The sequence below is a fragment of the Pomacea canaliculata genome, linkage group LG12 (genome assembly GCF_003073045.1).
Source record: "Pomacea canaliculata isolate SZHN2017 linkage group LG12, ASM307304v1, whole genome shotgun sequence".
Taxonomy (NCBI): domain Eukaryota; kingdom Metazoa; phylum Mollusca; class Gastropoda; order Architaenioglossa; family Ampullariidae; genus Pomacea; species Pomacea canaliculata.
The window spans coordinates 10,418,147-10,428,999 of record NC_037601.1 but is presented as its reverse complement, the minus strand read 5'-3'; the positions used below and the strand labels follow the sequence as shown (position 1 = coordinate 10,428,999).

The window sequence follows — 10,853 nt, the reverse complement described above, 5'->3', positions numbered from 1 at the left end:
AATTATGCATCATCTGAATCAAACACAAACTTTAACTGAACACAGGCTATGTATTTGTCAATGGCTACATTTCAGGTAACTGAAATGCTCCGAATACATCTTTATTCTGCGACAAAGCAACGAGTGGAACACACCTCTGTACATCAATTTCATCGATCTGGAGAAGGCTTTTGACAGCATTCGCCGAGTCTTTATGGAAGATCTTGAGGCATTACGGAGTTTATGCAAAACTTCAGGTCATTGCAATATGCTGTACAGGTTGTCTGTGACACAGAGCTCACAGACCCCTTCAACGTCAGTACTGCGGTGAAGCAGGGCTGCATTCTGTCGCTGTTCCTCTTCATCCTCGCCATGGACTGGATCATGAAGACTTCCACGGACAGTGAGTAGAGTTGGACCATGACTATGACAGCGACAACAACGCTGGAAGACTTAGACCTCGCTGTAGACATTGCCCTGTTGTCGCATCTCCACCAAGACATGCAGAAAAACCAAATTCCTCCTCAGAAACAGCTTGAAACCTTGGCTTGAAGGTCAGCGCAAGGAAAACTAAAAGTATGAGAGTGAACGCCAGAGACCAAGACAGCATCAAACTGAATGGAAGAGATTGAGGAAGTTGACAGTTTCACCTATCTTGGGTCCAAAATATCAATCATCGGGGATGCGGAGGTGGAGATTTGAGCCCGACTGGTGAAAGCCAGCCATGCCTTCGCCTCACTCAGGAGCACATGGAAGACAAAAAACATCAGTAACAAGCTTGACGTCTTCCAAAACAGATGCCTACTTAAGTTAATCTTTTGGTCAAATACCATCACCAACGAAGAACTCCACCGAAGAGCTGAAACGGAGTCCATCACCACGCAGATTCAATGAAGGCGTTGGCGATGGATTGGACATGTGCTTCGCCAGCAGACAGCAGACCTCTCCAGAGTCGCACTGCGGCCGAAGAAAACAAGGCCGCCCAAACCTGATGCACGAAGAGGAATAGTAGTAGTAGTACGTTGCTTGGTCTCGGCATGTCAAGGACTGCCTTCACCTTTTCTGGGTCAATCTTCAGACCTTCGCTAGTGATCCTGTGACCAAGGAATGTGATTTCTGTCTTCCTGATCTCGGCTTTCTCTTTGTTTAGTTTTATACCGATTTATCGACACCTGTTGAGCAGCTCAATGAGGTTTTTGTCATGATCCACGGATGATTCTTCCGTTGTGTGTCCTGAACCATAGATGACGATGTCCTCTGAAACACCAATCACTCCATGAAGGCCTTCAAGAGCTATGTTCAACCGCTTCTGGAACAGTTCTGAGCTTACACAAGTTCCAAATGGTAGTCGTTTCCATCTGTAACGTCCGTATGGAGTCTGGAATGTTGTCAGTAGACTAGACTCTTCATCTAGATGGACATGCCAGTAGGCATCCGTGAGATCGAGTTTGGAGAACAGTTTAGCATTTGCTAAGTTTTGTAGGATATCTTCCATAATAGGCAGGGGATACCGTTCTCGTTTGAGTGCTTTGTTGAGAGGACGAGGGTCAATGCATACCCGCAGCTTGCCTGACTTCTTTGTCGCAAGGACCATCCGGCTGACCCAGTCAGTTGGTTGGTCCACTGGTGTGATTACTCCTCTTTTCGTCAATCTTTTCAACTCCTTGCTGAGCTTGTCCTTCATTGCACGAGGTACCCTTCCACTAGGAGCTGTGACAGGTGGAACAGTCGGGTCAACTTCAAGGTGTACAACACCAGGTAGGTTGCCCTGGGTCTCACTGAACAGATCTGGGTATGCGTCCAGGATGTGTGAAGATGGTAAGTCCATAGGTACAGGTGACTTTGGTGTCGTTGTGATCTTGTCAACACTCTCAAAATTTTCATAGTTCACAGTGATTAACCCCATCTTTTCAGAAGTTTTCTTTCCCAGCAATGGGGTGAGATTCTTCTCAACAACAAGGAACCTGACATGGTAGGACTTTCCTGTCATGGGGTTCTTAACTGTCAGTATGGTTTTTCCCTTAGGAGCAAGAGATGTGCCATTGTAGACAGTTAATTTGGTTTTGGTAGGTGAGATGGGCGCATGTTTGGCATACTTCTCAGGAATGACATTGACACTAGCGCCAGAGTCGACCTGACATGCAACTTTTGTGCCGGCAATGATCATCCTTGCCTTGATCACTTTCTTCTTGAGTTTTTTCTTTAGCCTCTTGGAGCCAATAGCGCTCACGAGTTCCTCCTCTGATGAGAAAGAGAAGCAGTCGTCTGTAGGGGAGTTGGAGGATTCATCAGACGATATACTGTGTTTAGCACAATATAGATGTTTCTTTTCTCTCCTGACAGACTTCTTGGGACACCTGACAGCAAAGTGGTTCTGTCTTTGGCACTTAGAGCATGTCTGACCCCAAGCAGGGCAGACTTCCTTCTTCATGACACGCTTTTGTGCACAGAATTTGCAGGTGGGCTTGGAGTGGTCCCTTTTGGACCTGGAGATAGCAGCACATGCCTCATTAACAAGGGGAGTGTCGGATGTTGTCAGAGGCAGCTCAGATTTAAGAGATTTCAGCTGCTTGTGGATAGCTTCTGACGCACGGCATATGTCTATGCAAGACTTTAGAGTAAGCTCAGCAATTTGTAGTAGTTGCTTTCTAGTTTCATCGTCCTGAATACCTAGAATAATGCGGTCTCGCCTTCACAGGCGAAGCTTACAAAGCTTTGCAATCTAACTTACTTGTAGAAACATCGTCTCGCTTGCGTTGGATGGGCCCTCATTGATTTTACCTTGACCTGTCATCAGTTTAAGGCCTTGAGCTGTTTTGCCTGTCACAATTCACTTTATGCCACCCTTCACAGTATTTAAAAGTTGTACAATTAGCCCCCAGAACAAGTTTCATAGCTGTCAAAGAGTGAAGCGGAGGTTGGCTTAGAAGGGAAGTGTGCAAGGTCGCTGACGTCACGCTTCCGAAGGCACTGGACTAACTTCTTTCTTTGTCTCATTTTTTGTGTGTTGCTTTTACAACTCAATATCACATGCAATCTTACTTAAACCGACTGCCAGTATGTATTAATGTCACACCAGCAAACCATACCGCTTTCACATTGCCATTTACTTGCTCAACTCTACTTGCCGTGACCTTCTACAAGTGACTTAAGGTTACCTACTGTAGTTGTGTGTGTGTGAGAGAGAGAGCAAGGAATTATTCAACATGTATATCTATGTACATTGCTAGTACAGCATCTATCTAAAATTGCCCTTGTGGATAAATAAAGTTGTATTGGATTGGATTGGATTGGTCTGCCCAGGTCGCTGACGTCACGCTTCCGAAGGCTTCCGAAGTTTTTCCCAACATTGCGACCTTCGCGAAAAATAAATCAGCGTTGAGGCGAGTTGTTATTACTGCGTATTTGTGTTATAGTCTGTAAAGTTCTGTGCCACTCGACAACGAAATAAACATGATTTGGGCAGCCTCGGGCAATCGTTCAGCTGTGTGTTGAAAGAACACGCAATTGTCTGGTGCGAGTGTGTTGTTAAGCCACCCGTTCCGTGACTTTTGTATTCAAACGTTTTGTCCTAGAAGTAATCCATATTTAAAGTCAATCTAAGAAGTATGGTGGAAGTTATTGTGATGTTTTCAGTTAAAGGCTGTCCAGTATGCACGGTGTAGGGTATTATTCCCCTGTAAATAAGAAAAGTTCAAGCAGTTTTCTTGGATGATGATGCTACTGTTGACTTCCATATGTGCACTGGCGTTGACTGTGGTGCAGCGCGCATTCATTAAACACAAAGAGGGGGGGGGGATTGGTGTTTTACGTCGTGCCAGCAACTGAGGCTATATTACGGCATGGCAGCCAGCCCTGTAAACACAAAGAAGTTTAAAATGTTAAGCGGATATCTGTTGTAAGGACCCAACAGCACATTTTTTTCTAAATACGCTTTATATCCCAAATTTTTAACTAGCGCAACTCTAATTCTCTTACCTCGTTTCAAATGAAGTGCTCTATCTCATAGACACTGATGTCTCCAAACCTTTAATTCATTCCCACCAGAGGGTAGGGGTGAGGTATTGGAAAATAAAACTTAGCCTTAACATAACAAGAACTATGAAATAAGCAATAAACGTTTGAAAATAATAGCACAAAAATCTGTAGCATCTGATGCACAGCGATTTTCTTACTCGCTGAATACTTTATTGTCCACACTTTTAATGACAAACCCATAAAAATTTATAAGGTGCACTGAAACGCAAATGGCACATATCTCCATAGCAACCAAGTGGCATACTAGAGCAATGGATACAGCTCTTCTAATTTATTTTACTACTTTTTACAGCGCCAGACTTCTGTAATCTAAAATGGATAAAATTTGTTATTTTATACCTTGCAGCACAGAGATCGGCAGTCCAACCTGTACTAAACTGTCTAATAAAATTCCTCCCATTGTTTATAACCATCTCTTTCATGAAAGTTTATTTCATTCACTTGCAACATTTACTGACATCGCATTGCAGTACATTTGGATAACAGAAGGTCAGTGCGATATTCTATATCATCTAAAACTTGTTTGATTAACTGTTAATAGGAAGTTAAAAAAGAACTCTAAATGTAATCTAATTAATGTTAAAATAATACATATGAACATTATTCTGTTGAACAGGAGGAAGGATGGCTGTACTTATAATCACTTTGATAATAGCTACAATGTTTGGAGTGAATGCTGATGAATATCGGCCAACATCCGAGGCGGTCAGGTCGGTTAAAGTAGACGATCCTGATGGAACGAACACGAAGCATAGTAATTCCAATCCTCCTATCTCGAACACAGAGAGAGTGCTAAGACCACTGGATTCTGAGTCAAGAGACCTTTTACAGAAATTTGACGATTTTCTCTTCAGCAACTTAGAAAACCTATACTATCGCTTCAGGTATGTACTCAAGTGTGCAGTCTCTTGGTCTTGCTCGCTATTAAAGCTCCTAATTATCTCGTGCACGACGCATGCTAATCCAAGAAACGTCTATCGAAAAGACAGTATACCAAATGCTTAAAAAAAAAAAAAAGGAAAAATTCCGTCGTCGTCATTTTTGTCTTAACCTAAATATCTTTTATTAAAACTTAAAATCGGTACTTGTTGAAAACTAGCTGTATTTCAGTTTAGTGTGAAAACGATATTTTATCAAATACTTAGCGAATGCGCAGTTCATACTCACCGGCAATCTGACTGCTAACCACTAAGAATTATCTTTACCGAGACATACGAACGTAAATAAATGGACGAGTATCAGGTTATCACAACGACTCAATTCTGATAAAGACAAAATTAAAATAGACAAGGAGGAGAAAAGTTAGAAAAGTAATCTTTCCTGATGGGTACTGCGGTTGACATTTTGAGTGAGGACTTCAGATAGATGACCCGAGTTCAGTTGGATAGATCCCAAAATGTTATAGTTACATCGCTGGCATTCAAATAAAAGCAGGTGTAGAGAGCCTTACAATTGTGATGTAAACATTTGCACTATTAAAAGCTGTCGTACTTATTGCAGAGGAAACATAAAAATGTGCAGAGCGATGTCAACTGCTTTTAATTTTATCCTGATATGTTTGCCAAATCACAATATATAAAACAAAAAGGATGTTTAAATATAGAAAAGCAGCAAGGAAATAATACTTTTATTACAGTTTTTTACTGTAAGCCCCTATCCCCCCTCCTCCACACACACACGCGCACGCAAAAAAGATAGAGAAAAAGCATCCTCCTCCTAGCATTAAGAGAATTCTGTCTGTATCATATTTTTTACACTTCATCTTTCATGGTCTAACCCTAACACTGCTTTGTTTCTGCTGTGAAATAGTTACTTCGGCAAGAAGAATTAGTGGTTTAGTAGTTGCTAAGCTTTCACTTTGCTTTCCTTCGCCTTTTCAGTTTCTTGTTTTATTAACAGTGCCACTGTTTTTTAATTTTTGTGAGTGATAATTAGCTGCTTAACGTGGCTTATAAAATTCATTAAAAATGCCAAATTCGTTTATGTGCAATACGAGATACAGAATAATGTAAAATAAATATTACTGATCTCTTTAACAGTTCTCTGTTGAGGTATAAAATACGAGGGTGAGAGTACATTCCTAAAAATAATTTTTCAGTAATGCTTTTCAAGACGCCACGAAGCGAGCATTAAAAAAATGTGGCTGTGATGTTGGTGCTCCCATTGCCAGCCGTTCAACTCAATAACCGGAAGTGACTGTGACGTCCGTTGAGCACAGAATCTTTATAAACAGAAGAACGTCTTATGAGTTGATATTTCTTTCGCTTGGCATGCTAATAATCTATGTGTACACTATAAAATTAAACACATTTGCAAGAAGAAAATACATGTTCTCTTTCCTCTTGTTTGATGAAAATGGAAAGCAAATTTGAACTTCTAGTTTCTTTGTCAGTCTTTTAAAGGGATTTTTATTTTATTGCTAATACATATATAGCGTTCACAGAGGGGGAAAAAGAAAAAGTGCGCAGTAACCAAATATAAGTCTACGTGGAAAGAAGAGCCTTCAACAGCCTTCAAGAAAAATGTTCTTGCATGATTCGCTTCATGCTTGAGAGGTACTGAATGGTTCTTCCAAGTTCTACATAAAAAAGCAGTCATTTATAAGCTCAGTCATATGCGACTTGGAATAAACACAATGAGATCTTTCTTTTTCTAACTTTTTTCTTCCCATCCTTTCAAGCCCTTTTCTTTCCTCCTTCAGTTTCCTTATTTTTTCTGTTTTTCTCCTCGACAATGAACCTTGACTAAAGTAACGCCGACTGCGGCGCCTGGTCAAAAATCTTAAATGAGGACACTTTCTTTTCATGGATCTACATTGCTGGAAGAGGAGGGAATCCTCTTGGCTGCAAATCTTCCTGCCGAAGTCTTGAGACAGAAAGCATCATCAAAGTTCTGCCTTAAAGAAGAAAAGATGTCAGGAAGCAGGAAACAGTTACACTCCCAGCTTTAACAGCAAACCAACCCCAGAATACACCACCTACCACAACTCATTACACTCTCCCTTGCTAAAAATGAAATCCACCCAGATTTCTTCCAACGAGGTCGCTATATTGTTTCGTATACGAATGGTGTCTTGTGTCTGACGTCTTGTGTGCGTCGTTTGTTCCACGTCACTTGAAGCAGAAAAAGACGTCATATTTATAAGAAAAGCAGTTGCTCTAAAAATGGCCAAGTGAGCGAGAAAGCAACGGTCCTCGTCCGCCATCTTCTTAACCTGAATTTATACTTACGGTCGTAATCGTACTTTGTCCCCAAAGAGGAAACTTTGATCACCGAGATAATCACTTTTGTCTAGCAGACGACGGAAGTCGTGTGTGAAAAAATGGTTTTCCGAACGCTAATTTTATTAAATATCTGCTAAGAATATCGGAAACACGAACAGATTTACAAAAATATAAACATTTTTCCTGAAACTGAAAGAATTTGTCCAATGGTCAGTTTCACTGCCACTCTGTAACGTGTTGACTTTTTACATGCACAAGAACCAGATGAGCAGTTATTTTTTTAACTACATTTATTGACGCACACTTTCAACAAACAGCCAAAATTAACAAGACTATTAAATTAATTTTACGACTCACTTAATGGGTCGAACTACTTTTGTCACAGGCTCATCTACTATAACGATCATTAACAGAAGACTTCTGTTGCACCTCATCAGGATCACTTTTTGCTAAACCCAATCCATTTATCGGAAACATCGCAACACTTAGACCAGTCAGTCCTTCTAACACTAGAAAAGGTGCATTCCAGCCTTTAACCTGCACCACGATTTTGACAATGTCTGGAATGACGGACGTCTCATGCTACTGAAACTGCAACATGTTTCTTTAACTTCTTGAATAGGAAATAATGGAAACTGGATTAATTCGTTCCAAGCTCCAGAAAATGCCTATTTACTGGCCTAATTTGTATATAATATGTAGAAAAACACGAGTCTCAACAAGAAATAAGAAATAAAAGTGTAATGAAAATAAGGAGCAGTTTCTCCATTTCCTCCATTATCTGAGGCCTTTGCTTAGTTATTAGTGTTACACCTTTGGCAACACTGACAGCCTTTATAACAGCTTTATTCTTAAGGAAAGCAGAGATGGTTGATTTTGGCATGCCATACTCAGCAGACAGATCCGAAACACCTGTGCCCTGTTCATATTTGGCAATGATTTCTTTCTTCAGCTCAATAGTTGTTCTCACAGCTTTCCGCTTACTTTGTCTGCATTACCCCTTCTGGCTTTCTTTGGACCCATGTCTAAGGGTTAAATTCAGTGTACAGTACAGTAATTTGCAATACAGTACAGTACACACAAAGCGTGACTCTCTCCACAAAAACGTGACTCTCTCTCTCTCTGCACTCACACTGATGACGCAAGCAAGGCGCGCTGGGCCGAATGAACGCCATTCGGCTCAACTCGGCTCATCTCGGACGTTCGGATGTTCGAGTTCCAAATATTTGTTCGGATTCCAAGACAAAATTTTCTCGAATTTCCTGGTCGAATACCGATTTGGTCGAAAGTCAAGGCGTTCGAGAACCGAGATATCACTGTATAATAAAAATATGTCTCTCTAATACTCTTAAAAATCATTCTGGGAGCCGTGAAAATTGCTCCATTTTTTTTACAAAATTTACAGCATATTTTCCATCTCTGGCAATCAGCCCAGAATACTAGACGCTAAAAAGCTATTAGGGATGACCACAAAACCTCTCAAAGATGATAAAGCAGTGTGACCAAAAACCATTTCATATACCTGTCACGAAAGAGTAACAGCAAACAGCAAAACCGGAAGTGGCCTCACGTGCTTTCTGGTGAAGGTCGTATGCATACATAATTCTCCGTAATAGAGGATAGTGTGGGTGCCACATCTCCCCACCCCTTAATTTGAGCAGATACGCGGTCAAACGGACCCGCGCGTGGAAGGTCACATAGCGGTACAGCTAGGGAAAAGGAACGGCTGCTAACTGACCTCTCAACGAAAGAAGTGTAGCGTCGGGGAAAACTACCGCGTCATCAATGATGACAGGACACGGAAAAGGAGTGCACACTGGTGAAAGGAACGGTAGGCGTGAGCGCTCGTCAGTTCCGTGCACAACACGTTTCACACAGACAAGGGAGACATAGTGTGTGCATGTGCGAGGTGTAGAGCGAGCGAATATTGTATGTGAACGTGTGTACTGTAGGATGTATGCATAGTCAAATATAGGACTTATGACTCACTAGATAAAGTCAAATTTCGCTACTATGCCACCTACCGGGACCGAGCAAAAATGGCATAGTAGCGAGGGTTCATAAAAACGGCTTTATTTGTTCAAGTTACCCGTCAGTTTAAAGCTCTCAAGAATCGTCGGCTGGCGCACGTTCTTTTCGGCGGATCTCGTAATATACATCTCGTTGTCTAGTCCAGTGGTTCTCAAAGTATTTCGGACCGCGGACCACTTTACTTAAGTAAAAATTATGGCGGGCCACCAAGCTCGTTCTTTGTAATTAAAATGTTAATGCGAGGAATGCATCACTTTAAACATCACTTTGCTGACATATGACGACTGTCAGCCGCGGACCACCTGACTTATGCCTGCGGACCACACTTTGAGAACCACTGGTCTGGTCGATCGCACGCTGGCATCACACCGGGCTTCCCGCTTCTCTGTTGTAAGAACGGTGCTCCAAGCTCGCTGGGCTTCCTCGAATGGAACAATTTCCTCCTCGATCTCGTCATCTTCGCTTTCCTCACTGCACAGCATCTCCTCCGCAATCTCCTCCATCGTGAAAGACCCGCCAGATGCGACGCGCTCGCGGAATTTCACAACTCGTGCCTTTACAATAGTGGCATAGTAGCGAGAGTAGGAGGTGGCACAGTAAATTTATTTTGCATTGAATTTATAGTCGGGACCGAGCAAAAGTGGCATAATACCGAGAGTGGCCTAGTAGCGGGGTGGCATAGTAGCGAGATTCGACTGTACCGGGAATAGTGGTAAGGGGACAGGTTAAAGGGACACCCTTGACAACTAGCTAAGATAGGGAATTCGTTCATTCATATGTTCGTTTTTTCCTTTCATTTGTATGCTACGTAAGCTTTCGGCATTTTTCTATACTAAATAAGTACTTTGTTTCCACTAAATTGCTTTTTGTTATTTATTGGAGAGTGCGCTGGGGGCACCATCGAGTCGACAATAAGAGTTAATTAGCAATTGGTGGAAGTGTATCGCGCACAAGATGATGTCAGCGTGCATGGTGGCGTAGTCGAGAGTGTAGTTAAGTCTTCACTACGAGTCTTCGTTCATCACAGGTATCTATACCCCATAGGATTGCGACAATACCAAGGTCTAATAAATACAATTCACATCTGCCTATTAGAACTAGACCCAGCGAAGTGTGAATGTCTGGAATGCAGCAAAGCTTTTTTCAGAAATCAGGTTTCAGCACTTACAGAATACAACACACACTGAAGATGACCCAGACTGCAAAACCATTTCAAACCACCATCTTTTTTGCACATACGGCCATCTTAGGCTAAAAAACAAACACCGTCCAATGTGAATGCGGATCCGAGAAATCGGCAACATTCTTCATATCTGCTCAATCCAAGAATTGGTCTGCCAGAAGACAGTTGAGCTCTCAACTATGGGAGACCTTCAGCGACTTAAAGTGGACGGTCGATTTCTTGAACGCCACTATATTGAAGATAACAATAATTTAAATAAAAACACCAAATACAGCTTGTCTTTTGACAAGCATATTCCGGACCACAAACTATCCGCAGACCAATATACTCAGTCGCTGGTTGCTACAACAGTGTCCTTGTCAACTAGGCTCGTCACAGAAAACATGAAAAGTTTATTT

The 10,853-nt window shown here is 41.8% G+C and overlaps 2 protein-coding genes across 2 annotated transcripts; one reads left to right on the top strand and one right to left on the bottom strand.

Annotated features, from left to right (window-relative positions):
- Positions 1-1,141: 1,141 nt before the first annotated feature.
- On the bottom strand, positions 1,142-2,410 carry LOC112577350 (uncharacterized protein K02A2.6-like). The gene has a single exon (XM_025260407.1). It carries the CDS (start codon positions 2,408-2,410, stop codon positions 1,142-1,144), a length of 1,269 nt encoding a protein of 422 aa, XP_025116192.1.
- A 1,906-nt stretch (positions 2,411-4,316) lies between these two features.
- On the top strand, positions 4,317-6,345 carry LOC112577044. Its single transcript, XM_025259949.1, has 3 exons — positions 4,317-4,506; positions 4,634-4,901; positions 6,116-6,345. The coding sequence occupies exons 1-3, from the start codon at positions 4,332-4,334 to the stop codon at positions 6,201-6,203; spliced, it is 531 nt and encodes a 176-aa protein (XP_025115734.1). The 5' UTR covers positions 4,317-4,331; the 3' UTR covers positions 6,204-6,345.
- Positions 6,346-10,853: the final 4,508 nt, after the last annotated feature.

Excerpts from the sequence above, each read along its gene's own strand:
- LOC112577044 (XM_025259949.1), top strand. The coding sequence starts at position 4,332 with ATGGATAAAATTTGTTATTTTATACCTTGCAGCACAGAGATCGGCAGT. Across the intron at positions 4,507-4,633 it reads GTACATTTGGATAACAGAAG|GAGGAAGGATGGCTGTACTT; the intron begins GTCAGTGCGATA and ends TCTGTTGAACAG. Across the intron at positions 4,902-6,115 it reads AACCTATACTATCGCTTCAG|TAATGCTTTTCAAGACGCCA; the intron begins GTATGTACTCAA and ends ATAATTTTTCAG.
- LOC112577350 (XM_025260407.1), bottom strand. The coding sequence starts at position 2,410 with ATGAAGAAGGAAGTCTGCCCTGCTTGGGGTCAGACATGCTCTAAGTGC.